Source organism: Momordica charantia, assembly GCF_013281855.1.
Source record: "Momordica charantia cultivar OHB3-1 chromosome 5 unlocalized genomic scaffold, Mcharantia_2.0 BLBB01000005.1, whole genome shotgun sequence".
NCBI lineage: Eukaryota > Viridiplantae > Streptophyta > Magnoliopsida > Cucurbitales > Cucurbitaceae > Momordica > Momordica charantia.
The window spans coordinates 17,689,731-17,712,118 of record NW_028275163.1 but is presented as its reverse complement, the minus strand read 5'-3'; the positions used below and the strand labels follow the sequence as shown (position 1 = coordinate 17,712,118).

The window sequence follows — 22,388 nt, the reverse complement described above, 5'->3', positions numbered from 1 at the left end:
CTTCCTTTCTGCCAGTTCTTCTTTTCAGTTACGTGCTTATGGAGATGTTGATTAGGGTTCTTGCTTTGATACTCGTTGGTCTACTACAGGGTTTTGTGTGTTTATGGGAACATCGTTGATTTCTTGGAAGTCTAAAAAGCAAACTACTATATCACGATCTTCTGTTGAGGTTGAATACAAGTCTTTGGATGCTATTTCTTGTGAACTTCTATGGCTTTTTCATTTGCTTCAAGACTTGCAAGTTACTGTTCCCATGCCTATATTTAGTATTTTGCGATAATCAAACAGCAATTCACTTGGCTACTAACCCGGTGCTTCATGAACACACTAAACATATAGAGTTAGATTGTCATTTTGTTCAAGATCGTGTGCAAGATGGTTTTCTTCGCCTCTTACTAGTTCGTTCCACTCATCAGCTTGCAGATGCTTTTACTAAGCCGTTGGTGTTCTCTGTTTTTCGATTTCTCAAGTCCAATATGGGTCTTTTAGATCTTTTTTACCCATCTTGAGGGGGAGTATTAGAGGTTAAACTTGTTATTACTATTGGTTAATCTGTTATGTATTCAGTTATGCTCACATTATATTTATGCTCACATTGTATTTAGTGAGCTTAGTCTTTGTATATATATATATAGACCTCTGATGTATTATTTTATCGAGTTAACGAGAATACGTCATATTTCTCATTACTAAAGGTAATACCCAAAATATGGATAGGAGAGGGAGAGGGAGAGTTAGAGAGAGAAAGTTTGAAGGTGATGCTTGAGAGAGAAGGGGGCTACCATCGTTGACGATAACTTATCGTCTTGGCTTCAAGTGAAAATATCTTTTGGCTCACTCGGATTCTCTCAGTCTCTTTGTGGTGTGAAAAGGAATACGCACACAATGTAATCCAAGTGGCATTTATGTCCCATTAATGAATCCCAAATATGTAACTAAAAAAACAAAACAATTAAAAAAAAGACCTATCGTTATAACTCAAATTATATTGATTTTTTACGACTCATTATCCTTATTTTCTATATAAAAAAACATAATAATATTAAAAAAAATCCATGATTAAAAAAAAAAATCATTTAAAAAGTAAAAAAAAAAAAAACAAAGAAACCCTAAAACATTTTTTCTCCCTCCCCTCCGACCCTCTTCTGCTCCCTCCCTCCCTCGAATTTTCTCTTCCCCAAGCTTCAGTCTCCACCGCCGCCGCCTTCAGTTGTCGCCGTCGCCGTCGCCGTACAGTGAGTTGAGGTTTGTCCCTTTTTTCTTTTATTTTTCGTTTCCTTTTCTCTTTTTAAAATCTAGTGGAAAACAGTACAACATGGACATAAACTAAAATATCTTTTCAAATAATTTCAAAATCGCTATTCTTTTTCTAATCTCCAAGAAAAACCCTCGAGGACATTGCCGACTGTTACCACTTCGCAGAGCGCCCGCCGACCACTTTGCCGCCAACTGCTGCAGGGTTCGTACTTCTTTTCTCAACTTCATAACAAACAGAAAAATTTCGAACACTTTTAGATGCTAATCATTCTAAATTCTAACAAATATCTTATATTTTGATGGCTTTTTCCTATCGCCATTACTGTTTTTAGAAACTTTCATGTCGCCATGTCCATTTTGTATTGTTCATGTCCGTGTCTGTTCTTCTTAGGACACCCTCTTGTGTTATAATCAAGTGAGGGCCATGTTTAACTTCATTTTACCATGCAGGACTTGGAATTTATCTGTTGATTGATCAAAAATTTATCTTGCAACTCATGGCGACGAGTAAGTCTCACCAAGTGTTTTCTTCCACTTGTGGGGTTGTGTGACTACAATGTTTCTTATATGCTTTATTCATCAGGGCTTATGTTTGAGAACTCATGTGAAATTGGGGTTTTCTCCAAACTCACTAATGCTTACTGTTTGGTTGCAATTGGTGGCTCTGAGAACTTCTACAGGTTTTGTTTTCCACGATTCTATATAATGTATAGCAGAACAAAATAGAAAATGTTCTCTTTTTCAAATTGACTAGTTTGATCTGGAAGCAAGTTCTCACAAATTGTTTGCATGGTATAGTGCCTTCGAATCTGAATTGGGTGGTGTCATTCCGGTTGTTAAAGCATCCATTGATGGCACTCGCATTATTGGCCGCTTATGTGCTGGTTTGTCAAATTTATTTTTTGTTTCTCATTATTTTCCATATCTTTAGAAGGCACGTATTAATGTTGTGGGGCCCAATACTACTTATTTCATGTTGATCTAATATGTCAGTTTATTCATTTTCTTATATTCCTTATTGCAGGAAACAAAAATGGGCTTCTTGTACCCCACACCACTACTGATCAAGGCAAGCCTCTTTTCTACTTTCTTGTTCTTTTTATGAATGTGCGGCTAATTATATCGATCTCCCCTATTCACATGTTTCCTCTTATACACATTAATGATTGGAGGCCTATCAAATGTTCGATTCTTGCCTTTAACATGATACAATTCTAAATAGTTACCATCTTGATCAACAGGGTTTTCAGGTTGTTGTTTATGAATGCATTGTGCGTTTGAATTATTTTTTTGAAAAAGGAAACAAAAATATTCATTTATGAAATGAAAACTTACATAAGAGTAGCAATTGGCAAAGAACGGAAAACTAAATTACAGGACTCTGAACTCAATGTACTTGAAAAACTAGGAACACTAAACTACGCTCGAATCCTGATAAAAGAAAAAAGGGTCTAAATTTTAGACAATCCAAAAGCTTTCCATCTTCTACTTCTCTGGTTCAATAAAAACTCTCTGCTTGCATCTTTGAAAATTCTAAAAAAAATCTTTAAATACTGGATGCTGACAGGGAGGAAATAGCACTAACTCAAAGTGGAATGTGAACCAACTGCAGCTAAACAAAACCTTTGACAACTCACGAACTTTGAATACCGAACTGTGAGCACACATCCTTCAAACTTGAAAGCTTCCAAACCTACAAAATTCCAAACTAGTAACATTTTCAAATCATGTAACCTTTTTCAAGATCTAATAACAGCAGCTTGATTTCTTCAAAAGGAAACTTTCTGATTGCTTTAAATTTGAGGACGGAAGAAAAAACCACCGATGTGTCTTGATTCTTTTACAAATGTTGCCTGCTCAATACGTTAAGAAGAACCTTTGAAGACCAGAATCAGCAACAAATCTTGGATGCACGGATGAAGGAACAAAACATCATGAACCCCTAAAGATCGATTTCTTTTGGGTTCCCTTCTTCTTTCAGTTTGTGAAGTGTTGTGTGGGGAATGGGTTCAAAACTTATTTTTGGGAATACATTTGGTCTGGTGTTACGCGTCTTTGTTATAGATTTCCTTGTTTTTATTATTTGTCCTCTATGAAGTGTTTTTTGGTGGCTTCTGTCCTTCCTTTCTTGGGTTCTTTCTTTTCTATTTCGGCTCTTGCCATGGGCCCGTCCTTTGATTGAGATACAACCGATGCTGTGGACCTTTTGTCTTTGTTAGGGAGGGAGTGCACTTTGCCTTTGGGCCCCTCCCCATCTACGGGGTTTTATTGTAGTTCTTATTTCCATCTTTTGTGTGACCCTCCCTCTGGGCGTTTTTTATCCTTGCTGTGGAAGGTCAAAATTTCAAAGGATGTCAAATTATTTGCGTCCCCAATTTTACTCGGGAGGGTGAACGCTATGGACTGTATTGTGAGACATTCTTCTTTGTGGTGGGGCCGAAGTGATGTTGGCTAGAAATGCGGCTGAGGACATGGATCATCTCCTTTAGGGTCGTGAGTTTACTTGCCTAGTTTGGGACAACTTTTTTTAGGTGTTTGGTGTTTGTTTGGCTTGGATCAGGGAGTGTGCAGGTCTATGGTGGATGGTCTACCATTCAGGAGCAAGGGTTGGAATTTGTGGCAAGCTGGCTTCTTTGCCGTCCTTTGGGGCCTTTGGCTAGGGAGGAACAATAGACTTTGTAGAATGTTTGAGAGACCTTGGCAGGAGGTGTGATCATTAGCTAGGTTACCTCTTGGGTGTCGGTCTCTAAGGACTTTTGTAATTATCCTTTAAGTCTCATTATTTTGGATTGAGCTCATTTTTTAGGTAGGTGTAGGGCTCTTCTGGTTTCAGGCTGTTTTTTGTATGCCCTGTGCTTGTTCTTGTGTTGCTTGTATTATCTTTTTTTTTTCCCCTCAACAAAAGTGTGGTTTTTTCATAATAAGAAAAGGAACAAAAAGAACAAATATCAGGAGGAAAAACAAAGCTCAAGTCTCTAAAGCTTTAAGAACATAGCCACAGGGCTTTAAAAAGCTTGTTGAGGTGGCCGCCTAGGCGCTAGGTGCACTTGTCGTGCAAGGCGGAATTACAGAGCCGCGTGTTCCAAAAGGCTCTAAGGTGCAATGCTCGTGTGCCTTGGAGCTTCTGTGTTTTTTTTTAATTTTTTTATTATTATTTTTTTTAAAGAAACCTCCACCCTAAATGCAGAAACCCTTGCTTCTAGGGTTTTTTTCTTTTTTTTTTTTATTTATTTTGAAAGTCAGCTGCAAACTTAAATGGGCCTTGCCCAGTATGTTTATTATTTCTTAAGCCAGCTGCCAGCCTTTGCGATTTCTCTGGTGGCAATTTTTTGAACAACCCTTTGCTAAAAAAGATTTCTCCAACAGCCAGCCATTGCGATTTCTTTCTACAGCAACCAACCTTTGATCTTTAGATTTATATTTGCAATTATCCTACTATTTTAGAATTGTTTTCATGTTTTTTTTGGAACATTGTCTCCTTAATTTAAAAGACTAATAATATTTTGAATCTTATTTGGCTTTTTATATGTTATATTATATCTTGTTACCTGTTATAACTCTTTTATTTCCATAAATGTTTATATCCATATATATTTTTATATATAGTGCGCCTCGCAAAAAAAAGTCCGTTCTTTTTTTTTGCGCCTTGCGCTTAAGCTCCAGAAGACTATTGCACTTTAGTGTGCCTAAGCTTTAAAAAACACTGCATAGCCAAAAGAGACGAGGACCGACCCCAATGCAAGAATGGATAAAAACAAAGAAACATTTCAAGCTTCTGAAGGAACCCTAGAACTTGTAAAACTCTTGCTTTATTTTTATTATTTCTTCTTCTTTTCTCCCTTCTTTTTCTTACTCCCTTTCTTTTTTTTCTTCTCTGATTTTTCTTTCTTCTCTTTTTTCCCCTTCCTTTTTTGTTCTCACTTCTAACTTTTTTTGTTTTTGGAAACGAACGATTTCATTGATATAATGAAAAAAGGAGGGAGAGATGATTACAAAAAAGAATGAGGACCCACAGGCGGGTTACAAAAAAGCTCTCCAATTTGTCAATAAGGAGGCAAAGCTATACGAGTGGAAGAGGGGGGAGTATTTACACCAAGTAATGACTGAAAAAACAATGGATTCAAAAGTGGCATGTGGTGAGCGCTCCAAATCTTGGAAGATTTGACGGTTCCGCTCATTCCATGTAGTCCAAAGAAGAGCCCGAATGAAGTGTATCCATAGGCATATTGCCAAGTGTATCCATAGGCATATTGCCCACAAGAGTCGAAGCAAGCAGTTGAGACATATTGGTGGGGAGGGCAGCCGACCATCCAAAGAGGGGTAAGAGTTTGTTCCAAAGAGCTGCTGTGTAGGGGCATGTGAGGAATAGATGTCCGATGGACTCACTGTGTTGCTTGCATAGAGGGCACCATTGTGGAGATAAGGCCATATATGGCATGTGTCGCTGTAGTTTGTCGTGAGTATTCAATGCTTGGTGGCTAGCTTCCCATTGGAAGAACTTAATCTTCTTTGGGTAGGATTCCTTCCATATTGCTCTATAAAGATCCGGTGGAGTAGATGATGTGGATGCTTTGGAGGTCTTTGATGAGGGAGCTGGTAGTGAAGGATCCATGGGATTTCAGTCTCCAAACAATGGAGTCCCTATTCAGAGATGGTTGCTTTGAGGAAAGGCAGTGTAAAAGGGCAGCCAACTCAACAATCTCTGCGTCCTTGAGGTTTCTGCGAAAGCATAAATTCCAAGTTTTGGTTTCAAGAGACCAAAAGTCCCGAACATGGCCATGTTTCCTGGTATGAAGAGCAAAAAGGAGGGGGTAAGTTTGACATAAAGGTTCTTCATTGACCCATGTGTCTTTCCAAAACAGAGGGAGAGAGCCATCTCCCAACCGGCCATCTTCGTTGACCCATGTGTCTTTCTCTCACTTCTAACTGTTTAACATTTCTCCTGTTTCTACTCTTATTTTTTCCTTCAAACTTTTACCCTCCCACCTTATCGCTTTTACCTTTCTTTTCTTACAATCAGTTCTCTCCCCTTTTCTCTGTTTCCCCTACCTAAGACCTTCAAGCATTATCATCTACAAGAAGCTCATGGATTGTTCCTTTAGCAACCTTCTTTTCCTAGGCCTTCAGTAACACCAAAAAGATAACTACCAAAACAATATAAAGATAAAAATATCCGGAAGAAAAGAACCTCCAAATTTCGAAAATTAGACAGCCACCACCTGGAATATTATTCTAAATTATTAACAAAGGCCTTCCACCCAACAAGAATTTCATTAACAGAAAAATTATTATAAGACTTAGAAAGACTGCTCCAAGGAAGATTAATATCATCTAATTAATTCAAAACTCTCATGAAGAGCCTTTCCTATAAAAAATTCTATCATTGGCAAAATTCAACAATTGGTCCCCTTGGTAAAAGCATTGTAATTCTCCAATATTATCCTTGGAAAAATTCCTTTTAATCTTTCTGCAAAAATCTTTGCAATTATCTTATAATCACTTGTTGATCTAATTGGTGTATAATCACTCACTGCTTTGGCCTTCTTTAGTATCAAATTTATGAAATTTTCCTTCAACATCCATTCAAATGTCCGTGAACATAGAATTCTTCTGCAATTTTCATAAAGTCCAAAATTATCCAAAATGCTCTATATAATTCAACTGTGAAGCCATTTGGATCCCCCACTGCTTTGGCCTTCTCCTTCTTTGGAATAAACTTCAATTTTCCTTCACACATCTAGTCAAAAGCCCATTAATATAGAATGCTCTATATGAATTTTTCCTCTTTTCGCCTTCCCTTTTCTTGTTGTGTGGATGTTCTTAGTAGAGTGGTTTCGAGAGGTGTAGTGAGTAACATTATTGATGGTTTTTGTGTGGTGAGAGGGAGGAATCTCTTGCTGACTACCGTTTAAGTTTTTTACAAGTAGGAGAGGAATGTAGTAAGGGGGAGGGGAGATTTTTTTTTTTTCGTTTTCCAAGAAATAAAATTGTCCAATTTTTAGTGGTGGTCAGTTGGAAGATTTCTATTGGCTGGTCGGTTGGTAGCTAAGTATTGTTCCTTCTAACCTGCCTAACCTGCTTGTCTCATTTAATGCGTAGGCCTTTTCATCTTCCTTTCCAGCAACCTTTTTCCTGTTTTCCTGATCTGTCTGGATTCTCTTCTTATTTATATCCACTAGAAAGACTTTCTGATGGTTCATATTTCATCATAAACTTCCAACTTTCCATTCAACCCTATTTTCAATGTTTCCCATTGATAGTTCCAGGAAGCCTTTGAAAGCTTTTTTTAATGCTTACACCTTTGTATCATCTCCCACATCGATTTGAACAAATACATATCCTTCTTGAGGCAAATTGTTATCTATTTCCATGAGAAGAAAGCCACATAAATGTTCTCTTACCTCAAAATGTGCCACGTGACAATCTAACTAGTTCAACGTGTATGATGATAATCCTTCAAATCCACCACAATTGTTGCCCATAGCAACAAGAACATCTTTCTTCCACGAGGGTGAAGGTAAGTTCCTAATCTTTATCCAACCTCCATAGCTAGCCATCATGATCCATCACATTTTATCGTTCTAACTTGTAACAAATTTTGCCTATTAGTTCCACTTTGTATCCTTGCACAGACCCTTCATAACCTCCTTATTCTAAGATTTAGTAAAGCTTTGTCAGCTTGATAAGGTTTAACAATGCAGGCTCATAAACTTCCTTCATAAGTTCAGCTGAAATTAGCATCCTATCGTCATGATAATGTAGTCTTGACACTATAACGGTGCTTTCCCTATTAATCTCCAAAAGGTCTTCTCCTTCCGAAATTTCATCCCAATCTCTTACCTGATTGAAGCTTCTGGGATACCACCTCTGCATATGACTTCTTACCCTTTCCTTTATCATTAACCTTGTTGATTAACGTTTGTTAAGAGTCGCCCTTGGCTTTCTGGTTCTGCACTTCTCTTGTTTACTTCAAATACCTTCCGACATCAAATTTATTCTAGAATTCCCTTATGATTTTCCAGAAAATGGACCAGCCTTTTTTATTCACACCTGCCTGACTACATAACTCCTTTCCCCATTGCTGATCAGCGAAGTAAATTTGTGTCTCCATCAAAACTTGGTTCATCTTTTTATGCAACCATATGGTTCCCAAAGCTTCTCCTTCTTGACGAAAAAACTTCATGTTCAGTGGATTCTGAAGAGCCTATGGATTACCCCAGAGACTTCTCTAGCCATTTTAATCGGTCCTAGCTTATATTGATAACAAAATGATATCCTCTCCTGGTTTACTCCATCTTAATTTTTTTTCATGATTATCAGCATTAAGAAGAACAAAAAAGAACTTGTTTTCAACACAACAACTTGAATCACCCATTTAATCAAACCCTTAATCTCCCAAGTAAAAACAACTTAATAATCTAAAACATACAGACTGAATCTCAAAAAAGGAAGAAAGATGAAAACTCGACCTAGGGAGCATCATAGCTTGAATCACGAGCAAAAGAGAGGATAAAACCTTAATTGCCATCCTCTGATATTTGTAATTCTTGGTCTGGTATGCCCAGATTTCACTAACATACCTCTTGGAGAGGAAGTATGCCTAAAATAAAACCATGAGGTTGAATTATTAAATTCTGTAGTCTGTTTGGAGGTTCTATTTTGTGATGTCAGTGGAGCCTAACCATATCTTATATAATTTTAACTGTTGCTACAAAATCAATATGCGTTTCCATTTTTCCTCCATCTTCAAATGATCACTTTGGTGGCTGTCCCTGTCCTCAATTTTATGAGTTGAGCAACTACATCATTATGCAGTATTGAATTCATGTTGCACGGTCCCTGCAGTTGTAGGAATTGGCACTATTAAACTTGTGTCCATACAAGTTCCTTTATTGTGGATGCATCACGAAATTAATGTATGATTTTGTTTGTTCTGATTTCACGAAACTCTTTTAGATGTTCTCTAATTTATGTTAATATGTGATGTGTATCTCCAAATTATTTTAATTAAGATCATGTTCCTATTCTTTGCATTCTGAAGAACTTCAGCACTTGAGGAACAGTCTACCCGACCAAGTTGTTGTTCAACGCATACAAGAGAGACTATCTGCTTTAGGGAATACCATTGCTTGTAATGATCATGTTGCTCTCGCACATACTGATCTTGACCGGGTATTTTTACTTATTCTCTCCCCACTTAAAATTATGCTTCTAAGACTTCGTAGAAATTTAAAATTAAACCGTTTACTACATCACTATCACCTTTTTTAGTTTGTGACATTGCTCTCCTCCCCTTTTTCGCATTTGGACATTTCATATCTATGTGTTTAGTTGAAGATCTTATTCCCACCTTGGAAGCAGTGGCTCTTTTCTTTTGAGCAGTGTGGGTGTTCTTTTCTGAACTGATTGTCAGTGTTGCACATTTATAAATACTGGACAGGGTACAGAATACGGACACATTGTGTGGACTATCTTTCTTTGATTAATTTTTTCGAAAATTATGCATATGGAACTTTAGACTGCTTTAGTTCTCTTTCATTTATTCCCTTTCTACTAAGAATTAACATGTTCTCTTTTTGATCAGGAAACTGAAGAACTCATTGCTGATGTTCTCGGAGTAGAGGTCTTTAGGCAGACGGTGGCGGGTAACGTTCTTGTGGGAAGCTACTGCAGCTTCACAAATAGGGGTGGCTTGGTAAGTTTCATCCTTCCTGTTATTTTTTTCCAAGTGTAATCATCTCATATTGAGCTTTTTTAACATCATGGTGATAAATTCTCTGAGACCTGGTTTATGCAATCTCTCTTCAGGTTCATCCCCATACGTCTATTGAAGATTTGGACGAATTATCAACCCTTCTTCAGGTCCCTTTAGTAGCCGGAACTGTCAATCGTGGAAGTGAAGTGATTGCTGCTGGCTTAACAGCAAATGACTGGATTGCATTTTGTGGTTCAGACACTACTGCAACCGAGTTATCGGTGATCGAGAGCGTTTTCAAATTGAGGGAGGCTCAACCGAGTTCGATTGTTGACGAGATGAGGAAGTCACTAATTGACAGTTACGTTTGAAGTTATATATTTTCTGTTACAGCTGTGAACTGCTTTGTTGTTACTTTTGCCTTTTCCTTTCATCATATTTAACAACTTTGTATGAATGAAATTGGGGTTTGTACTTGAAGCTTATTTGGTTGAAAATATATTTAACAATTAAGCTTGAGCAGTCCTAGAAATGTATGTGCTAGTTTCTTATAATGCGACCATAATTTTCATGTACATGGAAACATTTATTTGGTAATTTACGTGTGATCAATTTCAAAGTGTTTCCTTCAAGTATACAAGTCAAGTTTTGTAGCCAAGTCTCGAAAAGCTCAATATTAGCCAATTAGATTTTACCATAATATGTGTATAGCTACTCGAGAATCCCTTTCAACACTTCGCTAACGTAAACTTTGCTGACACTAAATGTGATGTCAGGAATAAATGAGTGTTGTTTGATAATTATTTTATTTTTAAATTAGGATTATTTTTTTACAATTTCATTATTAAGTCTTTCGCTTTCCTAAAAATATATTTGAATGTTTAGTGAAATTTTAAAGACAATATATATATATTTTTAAACTTGACTTAGATTTTAAAATGTTTATAAAAATCATATAACAAAACAAAAGAAGACTATGAAAGTAATGTTACCGAGTTTAATTTTAAAAATATAAAAATAAAAAAAATAAAAAAAAATCGTTATTGAATGGAGTATAAAGTATTTTAAGGCTTGTTTGGTATGCAATTTGGATTATGCTTCTTCAGATTGAATCAAAAGTGGGCAGTAGTGGATCAGGGTATGCAACGAAAACATTGAAGAGAAATTTCAAGAGAAATAAATAATTCAATGATTTGATCAAAAAAGTATTAGTATGGTTTGGGAGAAAATAAGAGTATCTAACTCATACACTAAAGTGGAAGTGTGTTGAATCAAGAGCAGCGTTTTTATTATGGACGCTTTATTCTGTCTCCACCTATGAAGGGTCAAGCCGATACTATAGGCATTGCGATGCAAAAAACTTCTGAAAAAATTCCACATGAATACTCTACCATAATTGGTATTCAAGAATTAGTACATGAAACTTTAATGAATTGGAAACAAAACGCAACGTTTCTCGTTCTTTTCAACACATCTTAACTCTTTATGTGACAACATCTTCGTCCCAACTTCTTTTTTTCAAAGTTCTTGAGCTTCTATCACCTCACTCAATTTCAGTGACCAAATTGACGGAACGGTTGGTCAATTATATGAGCCTTCAAAAACTGCCAATAATCATATGACCAAACGCGACTAGTCGATTTTGAGAGACCAATGCAAACCGATGTGTATCCTACGTATTAAACAGAGATTTACTAAAGTAAGAGGGTACTTAGTTTCTTTCATAGATCTCCCTCTTTTTCAACATCATTCTTGTCGAAGTACATTATCTGGTAAACATAGGATCATGGTACTATAGGCTATCTCTTCTATTTTTTGGGTAATTACAACTTACGCTAACAACACCAACAATTTAAAAAAATATATAATAATAACTAAGTTCCAACAATAAATTCAACAAAATAACTGAGTAAGAGAGAAGAAATAACACACTGATTTATAGTGGTTTGATCAACGTGATCTACATCTACTGTAACGACTCATCCATTCCATTCATATCACCAAGAGCAATAACAAAATATATATATGGAGTATTCTCAATAAGCAGAATATTTACAGCAATAAAATCCCTATTGAACTCACCCAACAAGTAGCTACTCACCTTCAAGATGAAGAACACAAATGGTGAGAAGAACTACCAAAGGATTTCGCAAAAGAAAACCATCCTGTCTCTTTTTGCTTTTTGTACTGCCGCACAAGAGAAAAACAAAAAACAATCCTGTTTTTCTTTTTCACCACAAAAAGGGCGCCCTAGCTAGACACGTGGGAGTTCTTTTGTTTTAAAAAAAAACTACATTGACAACAAGCCCACAAATTAAGTTTTCAACACATGAAAAAGATGGCCCCAAATTGAACCCATGGCCCAACAAATCTCCAACTAGCTAAAAAAACTCCACCGTGCTAAGAACTCCACCTTGGTTCAAGAATGAATGAATGAAAACGCTACTTATTTTCTAATCCTGAAGGTCACTGTTTAGCCTGCTTCTAACTGAAGCAGTTTCACGCACTTCTCAAATTTTATGGATGATAAAGTCTTCATAAATGCATTAGCAATATTATCCTCAGTAGTAATCTTCTCAAGAACCACAGTTTTCTCATCAAATACCTCCCCTGATGTGCTTCGCCATTTGTCTGAATCTGTAGCATAGTCTGCATCTGAAAGAACGTTAATTCCGCAGCGGAAACGAAGATTTTGTTCTTGAATTTTTGAAGAACAAAAACACACAATTGAAAAAGAAAAACAGGAGAAAAGAACTTTTGAAGAACCTTTCTTCAAGAACACTACCACCAATCTTCCCGCTATCTTCCGGGAACGATGAACTCGCTTGTGGGAGCAAATGGAAGGAATTTGAGAGAGCAATCTTTTTGGATAGAATCCTCCTCTGTTTTCTTTTGCAGGTTCTAGAAGAGAGAGATCCACCTACACAACTGTTCTTAGGTAAAAAAACAAATTTCCCCACGTCACCACTCCCCTGCATTTTGTTGGGGGAGTTAGTTTTTTTTTTCTTTTTTATTTATTTAATTAAAAAATAATTAATCAAATTAACAAATTAATTAATTAAAATTAAAATTAATTAATTAACATTTAATTAATTAAAGTAATTATTAATTAATTAATTATTAATCTAATTAATAATTAACTAATTAATAAATTTGATTAATAATTATTAATCCAATTAATAATTAATTAATCAAATTTAAATATTAATTAAATAAATACATAAATAATTAACCATTAATTATTTATATTTTAATTAAATATCACATATTTAATCAAAACTGTATATTTTTTTGAACAATAATCAAAACTATATATTTGAATATTAAAAAACTTTGTCTTGTATAACATATAGTTTTAATATAAATTTAAGAATCCTATTCAAACATTTCTCTCATAATATATAATATTAATTTTAAATCTTTATCTAAAATCAATATATACTGATATATAATGTATCGATATACATTATATATATTCCCTTATATAACTTGAACATTTCAAATTATTTCATAATTCTTGATTCTCGTTTTATCCGTTGTGAGCTAGCAAGATGACCTAATGGACTTACAGATCAGAAGCTCCAACGATACGAGATTAATCAGCCAAACTCAATGACTGAGTTAATCAATATTCGTTAACTACGGTTCACTCCACTAAAGACCTGCAGTTGCACTCTTCTCACTGGATATACAACTATTAATGGCAAGTCAATCCTTCACAAGTGCTCGTAACTCAAGCTGGGTCAAATTACTGTTTTACCCATCGTCTCGTCCCCAAAATGGTAGGAATGTTGAGTCGACGACTCGAGCCACTCTCACCCACACAGATCAAAGGACGAGCCGTCACGGGCAGGAGTTCATAACTCACTCAAGATTGAGAATGAGTTGCCTGGTCATTCTATGAAATAGCAATCTGTTAGTCAACGACATTACATCTAAATATTAGCTATTTCACGGTCCGGTTTTATACAAACTTATTGTATAGGATACCCTTACTCGCATGTCTCCACACGAACAACATGGATCGAGTCGTCTGTAACATTTACAAAGTGAGCTGTATCCATAGTGTTGCCAGGATAAGATACCCCACCTTATCCATATACTAGATCCTTTAGGTTATTCTAGGGACATTATCCACTTTTATATCAAGAGTATACCAAATATATACCCAATATATATATTGTCCCAGATACATGAATTCAACAACAAATTGATTGAATATAATTTTATTGAATAGAAATTTGTTTTTACATAAATACAAACTACGAGTTTAGGGCAATGCCCCCAACAACATTAACATATCCCACCAAGGGACAAACACCTCTGTAATCTCCAATATATGCTAAGTCATGACCGTTAGTTCCCTTTAGGTATCGAAGAAGCTATTTCACTGCTGTCCAATAAACCTTCCCTAGATTTGTCATAAGTTTGCTCACAACACTCATACCATGAGCCAAATCTAGTCAAGTGCAAACCATTGTGTACATCAAGCTCCCCACAACACTATTATATGGACTATTCTCCATATCTCTCTTTTCTTGCTCAGAACTTGGACACTATTTCATAGATAATTGGAAATGTGGGGCCAAAGGAGTTTTTACTACCTTTGAATCTGTCATATTAAACCTACTCAGTAACTTTGAAATGTACCCCTTCTGAGAAAAAAAAACAAAGATTTAGCATCCAAGCTCTTGAAATTTCACTGCATATTACCATTGCAAGTTTGCATTCGTATGAACACGTGGTTTTCGTTAGTCTTATCGTCATGTGTCAAGTGCGCATTTTATGTATTTAGGCAAGTTTAGGAAGGTTCCTAAAACCATGTACTCAGGTCGAGAACTTCCTAATAAATTAAATAACTTCAGTTTTTTTTTTTCGAAAAATTGCATTATTTGTTGGAATCACACATGGCACGTCCTTATTGGAAAGGAAAAACATATATGGCTTTAAGTATGTGAAGCCAAATTTTATCACCTAGATATTTCGATTGTCTACCAAGCCGAGACCCGTCATGGCTGAGCCAACAAGATCTCCTTTGGTCCCGTTCCCATTCTTTGTTCAAACCAACCTAAATGTATCTTACTCAGCCTCGTAGTCCGACAAACTCCACGACAGCACGCCGTGATTCGCACTTACCTTAAAGATTCATTGAGACCTTGTTGGGAATCCTGTCGAAGACCTTGCCTATATGTAGAAACCATTTGTTTCTATCCCAAGTACGCGAACATTGTATTTTCTCTCGGATACAGCTCGGACTCTTCCTAACTTGGGCGTCAGAGTGTTTTCTCTTGCCGGTCTCCTACTCAGCACGTTCTAGCTCATCCTTCCATCAGAGCCAAGCTCGCAAGCTTGGTCATTTTTGTGATAAAAAATCTTATCTTTCGGTTAGATCAAACCGATCTAAGTCGAGGTCGAAGCCTGTGTTAAAGTCAAGTCCGTTGCATTTTCTCATTCGGTTAAATCGAACCCGATCCAAGTCGAGGTCGGAGCTTATGTTAAAGCCAGGTCTATCGCACTTTATCTTTCGGTTAAATCAAACCCGATCCAAGTCAAGGTCGAAGCCTGTCTTAAAGCCAGGTCCACTGCATTTTATCTATCGATTAAATCGAACCCGATCCAAATCGAGGTTGAAGTCTGTGTTAAAGCCAGGTCCAATAAATTTTATCTATTAGTTAAATCGAACCCGATCCAAATCAAGGTCAAAGCCTGTGTTAAAGCCAGGTCCGTTGCATCTTATTTTTGGTTAAATCGAACCCGATCCAAGATCGAGGTCGAAGCATGTGTCAAGTACAGGTCATTTGCATGTTGAGATCCCGCCTAGTGTCAAGTTGGATTTATCTCTATCTTGCCTTGTCTGAATAAAATTTTCGCCTTCCTAAATACTTTGTCTTTTGCTACCCTTTTAGTTCTACAAGGATACACAAAGGAGGCAAGCTGTAGACACCGTATTTGGTCTGACTTATTTTTATTTTTAATTTAATTTAATTTAATTTTAATATTGTATTATAATGTATTAAGTTTTATTTTAATTAAAAAAATAACATAAGTTTACTTTATTATTAGTTTTAAGGTAAAGTTTTAATTAAATTAAAAAAATTGATTTTTGTTTTAAAAGAATTTGATTTTATTTTATTTTAAACAAAAGGATTTGTTTTTAAAATTAAAATAGATTTTGTTCCTCTTTTCCCTTGTCAAAACCCACTAACCAACGTGTGTTCTTCTTCCCTTTTTCTCCTCCCTCCTTTTTCTCTCTTCTTTTTGACTTTTCCCCTTTTACAGTTTTTTTTTTGTGTATTTAAGAGAGGGTACACACAGGGAAGAAGACACAGTGCACACATACAAAGAGCAAGCACAGAGGGTATTGTAGAGGAGTGAGAGTAAAAAAAATTCAATCTCTTTTCCTCTTCTTCTTCACTATCCAAAGTCCAAGCCTTTTTTGTTTGTGTTTATTTGTTCATCCTCTCTCAAATCCCACGTCTCCCTCTTCTTTTACCTCTTCTATTTTACTATCACCACCATAGTTTTTTTCAATCTCCCTTAACCACTCCGACGAACACGAACGACGCGGTGACTAACAGCAAAACGACCCCGGCGCCCTCCAACAACCACCGGCAAATAGATCGACAATATTTCAATGACGGTGAAGAGCTCCTGTGACTTTTTGACAAAGCTCGACGGTAGAAATCTCTGTACCCCTTCTTTTTAATAACAAAAAAAAAATTCTTTTTAAACAAAATAAACTAAAATTTTCCTCTTAGAGAAAATAAACATTTTTAAAATAAGTTTTAGAAAATAATATAAATTACTTCACGGTAAAATTTGTTTTAAAATAAAATAAAAAGAGTTTTTTTTATGAAATAAATATAAACTTTATTTCATTTACATCTGTTTTCGCAGACTAAATTTTTAAAATAGGTGACCAATGACACCTCTTAGATGATTGGTGGCGACTCCAAACCCTTATCTCGAAAGGGACCTTTCAAGGGATGATGTCGGCCGCTCCATGTTGCGATGACGTTGCGATAGTGAGAATTTTGGGGAGATACTCAAGTGATCAAGGAATATCTCACTGTAAAGTTGCAAAACAAGTCATTCGTAGAAAACAAATGACTACGTGCTTACGTATTTGAGGTCGGATAATATTTAGATCATTGGGGTATTTTGACTCCGATTTTGTTGGATGCCGAGATAGTAGACGTTCTATATTAGGATATCTGTCCATGCTGGCTGGAGGAGATGTTTCCTGGAGAAGTGTCAAACAGACACTTGTACCTTTTTCAACCTTGGTTGCAGAGTTTGTGGCTTACTATGAGGCGTCCAATCATGGTTTATGGCATAAACTTTGTCACGAGACTACAGATTATTGAGAATATTGAGAAGCCGCTCAAATTTTTTTGTGACAATAAGTCGGTAGTCATGTATTCTAATAACAACAAGAATTTGACGAAATCTAAATTCATCGACATAAAGTTTCTTATTGTTAAGGAAAGAGTACAAGAGAAGTTATTTACCATAGAACATATGGGAACCAATGACACCTAAGGTCTTTTTAAAACATACTACTCATATGGGTGTTGTGTTACACTTGATTGTACCTTGGTCAAGTGGGAGTGACTTTCTTCTACTGTCTTGTGGTTTTGTACATATATAAAGTGATGTATATACTTTATGCAGAATAAAGATGTTATATGGTTTGTTTTTTTAGCATTGGTTATATATATAGTGCAATATCAAATTGTTTATGTGATATCAGTAAAGTTTGACTAGTTGAAAATTGGCACGTAAAATCACTTAACGTGCAATTTTCATGCCACATGCCATGCTCGATCTACATTGTTGAGTGTATTAGTAATGTGACCAAGGAAGGTTTAGTTACAATTATGAGATAGCAAAAGCCGCCTTACTCCTTCACCATTAAATAAGAAATGGACAAGATTGTTCTTAGGGAGAGTTGTTAGTAAATAGCCTAAAGTTGCACATTAAGGAATTGATAATATAATTAATATGTAATTCGAGTGGGAGATTGTTAGCACATTTGTAAATTTTAATAATAAATCGTGAACCACATATTAGTATAATTATTATTGGGCCAACTAAAGTGATCTCTAAGCAAATGAGTCGATTGATCTTTATTGAGTATGCACTTTTATTTAGGTGGATACTTATTTACTCTTACTAGGCTTATAAATAGGATACAAGGGTTATAGTCTCCAATACGCTAAACATATTACAGTTCTCCTTTTTCCCGTTTGACAGAGAGAGTTTTGAGTCTTGATGTGTTTAGTCGAGGAAGATCTAATCCAATGTTAAATGTGATTTGATTTAAGTTTGATCGTTCTTCATAGATGTTCGTGATTCTAATAACTCGATAGACATGATCCTGAGGTTATTGCTTTTGTTAGAAATCCAACATGTGATTCCATTAAATAGTGGTTTTACCCCATATTCGAGAATATTGACGAAGCAATAATGGACACTCTCCCACATCCCTCACTCCCTCTCCATCGTCTTCCTCACCTAGCTGCCTGTCCCAAAATCCAAGCCTCAATCCAAGCCTCAGCCTCCCAAAAAAGCCCCGTTACAAAATGAAAGCAAACAGGTCTCATACCATATTCAGATATCAACGAGGTTCGAGTTCATTAGTACTGGTGAAGAAAGTTCCAGCATTGACGACTCTGACACCCTTTCTCATCTAGAGCCTCCCCCACCGAGAAGGAACTTGGGTGGAGGGGTGAGTTTGCAAATTATTAGGGATACAAGGGATATCAGGGGAGATGATAGAGTTTTAAAACAAATGAAGGGCAAAAGGACGTAATTTCAGCGAAAACTAAGAAAACCTTAATTTTAAAAAAGCCGAACATTTTAGGGCATTCAGCAAACAAAACCAGTGCTTCTTGTTCTAACTATTTAATTTCCATTTCTCATTTGGATTAATTTTGACCCTATTCTTTTTCTAACATTTGAAATATAAAGTATTCCCTCCAAAGATGTAGCTAAAAAAATCGCAACTTGGGCGACCCGTTAATTATATAGACTTGGGAAGTGGATAAAATCCGTACTCTCGTCTTCCCTCGAGCTCAGCGCAGCTGCAGCCAGAGATTAACCCAACAATGTTGGCAAACCCTTGCGGCCTCCATTTCAGACCATGCTGTTCCCACGCCTCCGAATTCTCTCATTTTGGGACATCCAAAATCTCTCTATCTTCCTATTGCCCTCGCTTTCAGGCTTCCAGGAAACCCAACTCGTCTTCTCTGTCAATTCTTCGCAGTAACAGAAATGGCAGGAAATTCGTTACGAGGGCTCTTACGGAATCTGCAGTAGCGAGCGATGGAGCGCCTGGTTCTTTGCGGCCTTTCTCGGTCAAAATTCCTGTTGGGGATAGATATGTAAGTCTGAGAAAATTTTACTTTAGCGACTTCGCTGTGTAAATAACGAGTTTAGGGAAGTTTTTTTTAGGCAGGAATCTTGAAATATGGTCGCCGTAGGTTTTTCCACAGGCAAGAGGGTGCCCGAAGTGGATGCTGGTATTAAATTGTTCGGGTGGGTTAATGATTTTATTATTCAGACCGTGAGGAAAATGTTCTAAATCGTTGTATATGCGTTTCCAAAAGAAATGTTTTGGCTGTTCAAGTATGCCGTATGCCAGTAGTTATCTAAAAATAAGAAGCATAAGTTTGAGTTATTCCAAGTGGTTGGGTGAGAGTTGTAGCTGAAATATATAAAATTATGTCACCGGGTTTTATGGATTTGTATGCTAGAGAAGCTTCGAGAGAAGGTAGAACTACAGAGTGAAGAAAGAAGCTTCGGGTGTAAGAGAAATTAGCAAACTTGAAATCCGGGGAGGGAGTTTTTCCTTCTTCAGTTTACCGTGAACTCTTTGTAATTTGCTTTGTTTGGTTATATATTTCTGATTGTCTGGGTGAGTATGTTTAACACAAATGTGCGTCAGTGCTGGAGCTTTTATTTTAAATTTTAATTATTGAATCTTTCAGATTTTGGTTGAGACGGGCCATATTGGGAGACAAGCTAGTAGTGCTGTTACAGTAACTGATGGAGAAACTGTAAGATGGATTTTGAATTCGTACAATTCTTTGCTTGTTAACTGCAAATTAGATTGGTGTTTGGCACCCACTCTTACAAACGGTAATACTGGGATCCCGGAAAGATTTTTGCTCTAATGACAGTGTCTGTCTTTTCCCTCCCTTAAATCTCTCTGTAATTTCGTTTATGCATTTATAGTATTTTCATTTACTTTAATATTGACTCATTGATACCCCAAAGCTTACAGAGTAATTCATAAAGAAGTTTACAGTATAAGGTAAGAGCAATAGTAAATAACAGGGATTAGGAAAGAAATTCATGGATAGTAATTTACATAGAGGAAGAGCTGTAATTTTGGATCTAAATGAACGAGCAGACTTGAGTTTCCTTGTTAATCAGGTGGTGCAGAGCTATAACTCTGGTACTCTGATTCCAAGAATTTTTACTTACTATTCATCAAGTCTCTTCAATTTACACCTTTAGTTCTAATGGTTTTTTTTGCCTATCTGTCATCTTAAATTTGCCTTAGCGGCATTTTTCCTTGTTCCTCCTTGGGGCTTCCCTTGCACATAATTTTGGCTTTGTGTGGCCTTCATTTGATTGGGGGTCTTAGGATATTTCCTTTTTGCTTTCTTTGATGGCTAGTTTTTTTTGCTTGGGGTTATGGATGTTTGTTTTATGGTGTCCCAGTCGTTTTTGGGAGTTCTCCTGTAGTCCGTTCTTTTCTAATCTTTCAAGCTCCCTCTTTGTTGTCCCCATTTTGGAAGGTGCATATCCCAAGAAGGTCAATTTATTTGCTTGACAGGTCTCGCATGAGAGATTAACACTGTTGACCTTATCTAGAGTGTGTCTTCTGCTCTTAGCGTCTTAGTGGTGCAACATTGGTAAGAGTGCTTTGAAGATTTTGTGGAATTTTCAGTTTGCAGGTGCAATTTGGGATAGTGCTTTTGAGACCTTTGGAGTGTAGTTGGCTCATAGTAGGTCGCATTGGTCTATGATGGGTGAGGTGTTATTTTTATTAGCCTTTCTGAGATAGGGGGCGGCTCTTTGGTATGCTGCTTTCTTTGCGATTTTATGGAATATTTGGCTTGAGAGAATGGAGAGGTTGTGGGGGAGGTTTCAGCCTCGGCTAGGCTCAATGTCTTACTTTGGGTCTCGTGATTATCCTTTGTCTCTCATTCTTTTTTGTATTGGAGCCCTTTCTCGTAATTTTCTAGCTTATTTGCTTTTTGTTTCTTGAATCTTTTCACCTTAGGCCTTTTTTTTTTAATTATTAATTAATTATTGATTTTTTTTAATGTATTCCTTGGGCATTGTTTCATGTTTATCAATCAAAGTTGGTCCCTTTGTTTAAAAAACTTAGATTTTCCACATGCAAAAGAAACTATAATTTTTCTTGCAAACTAGTTGATTAGGAGAAACTAACATGTTTGAATTTATATCTTCAGATTGTTTATACATCTGTTTGTTTGGCTGATACTCCGAGCGAACCTTCAGATTTCTTTCCTCTTTCTGTTAATTATCAAGAACGTTTTTCTGCAGCAGGTCGGACTAGGTCTGCCTTGCACCCTCTCCTTACTCGTTTCCTATAGTTATTTTTCTTTCCAGTTTGATGTATAACCTCATTTATAACATTGGCTCAGTGGAGGGTTCTTCAAACGAGAAGGAAGAGCAAGAGATCATGAGGTATATTCTATTTGCTGTATAGAAACATTGTCTAAATAAGAACACAATATTCTAAGTTAAATTTGAACGAGTTTGGCAATGTAGGTTGATCACGGGCTAGAGTTTAATTATTTTCATTATGATAAGATGCAAAATACAAGAAGCATATATAGGAAAATGGAGTTGCAAGAATAAGATAAACAAGAAATGTGTAAACAAGAAATAAATTGATTATTGATTAGTGAAAGGTTACTTCATAATGTCCACTATACCAAGTATTACATGCAGGCCAAACTCCCCAATGGAACTTACAAAAACCAACCGTTAGTTGCAGGAGTATGGTTGCTAACTCTCTCTATATAGTATATTGAAACTTTACTAACTCAAACACTCCTCTCCAATCTTTTGTCAAAGTAGATAATAAAGTAATTTGTTTGAGTTTGTTAATTGAAATAGTTAAAACCTCATGATGGCCACCTACCTAAGAATTAATTTCCTATTTGTTTTCTTGGTAACCAAATGTAGTAGGACCGATCAATTAATTTTCTCTTCATTCTGTTATATTATTTATTTCATTGCTTTTGTTGCTTTCAGGTTCTCATTTGTAGATTGATTGATCGGCCCTTGCGGCCAACCATGCTCAAAGGCTTTTACCATGAAACCCAAATACTATCTTGGGTATGATTTTAAGCTTAATGATGCAATCAATTTTCACTTATTTAAATCTAAA

At 36.2% G+C, this 22,388-nt stretch overlaps 2 protein-coding genes across 7 annotated transcripts in view; both read left to right on the top strand.

Moving 5' to 3' along the window:
* Positions 1-1,087: 1,087 nt before the first annotated feature.
* LOC111016616 (eukaryotic translation initiation factor 6-2) lies at positions 1,088-10,474 on the top strand. Of its 3 annotated transcripts, XM_088124038.1 has the most exons (9): positions 1,092-1,245; positions 1,383-1,459; positions 1,708-1,764; positions 1,841-1,964; positions 2,056-2,141; positions 2,282-2,326; positions 9,299-9,429; positions 9,842-9,952; positions 10,066-10,474. In XM_088124038.1, exons 3-9 carry the CDS (start codon positions 1,755-1,757, stop codon positions 10,321-10,323), a joined length of 765 nt encoding a protein of 254 aa, XP_087980164.1. In that variant the 5' UTR covers positions 1,092-1,245; positions 1,383-1,459; positions 1,708-1,754; the 3' UTR covers positions 10,324-10,474. The 3 variants fall into 3 exon arrangements, with proteins under 3 accessions (XP_087980163.1, XP_087980164.1, XP_022147757.1); XM_088124037.1 differs by lacking the exon at positions 1,383-1,459 and having other exon boundaries at positions 1,088-1,245; XM_022292065.2 differs by lacking the exon at positions 1,092-1,245 and having other exon boundaries at positions 1,384-1,459; positions 1,841-1,937.
* Positions 10,475-18,874: 8,400 nt separating this feature from the next.
* RIF10 (polyribonucleotide nucleotidyltransferase) overlaps positions 18,875-22,388 on the top strand; it is a 47,584-nt gene continuing 44,070 nt past the window's right edge. For 2 of the 4 annotated variants that reach the window (XM_088123699.1, XM_022292060.2), the window contains exons 1-5: positions 18,881-19,338; positions 19,945-20,013; positions 21,442-21,548; positions 21,637-21,679; positions 22,253-22,336. In XM_088123699.1, the coding sequence (XP_087979825.1) occupies positions 19,063-19,338; positions 19,945-20,013; positions 21,442-21,548; positions 21,637-21,679; positions 22,253-22,336 (579 nt within the window). In that variant the 5' untranslated portion in view covers positions 18,881-19,062. Of the gene's footprint in view, positions 19,339-19,944; positions 20,014-21,441; positions 21,549-21,636; positions 21,680-22,252; positions 22,337-22,388 lie in introns of all 4 variants that reach the window. The other 2 variants (XM_022292061.2, XM_088123700.1) reach the window with 2 other exon arrangements.

Coding starts and splice junctions, on each gene's coding strand:
- LOC111016616 (XM_088124037.1), top strand. Junction 2,327..9,298: donor CCACACCACTACTGATCAAG/GCAAGCCTCTTT, acceptor TGCATTCTGAAG/AACTTCAGCACTTGAGGAAC. Junction 9,430..9,841: donor CACATACTGATCTTGACCGG/GTATTTTTACTT, acceptor CTTTTTGATCAG/GAAACTGAAGAACTCATTGC.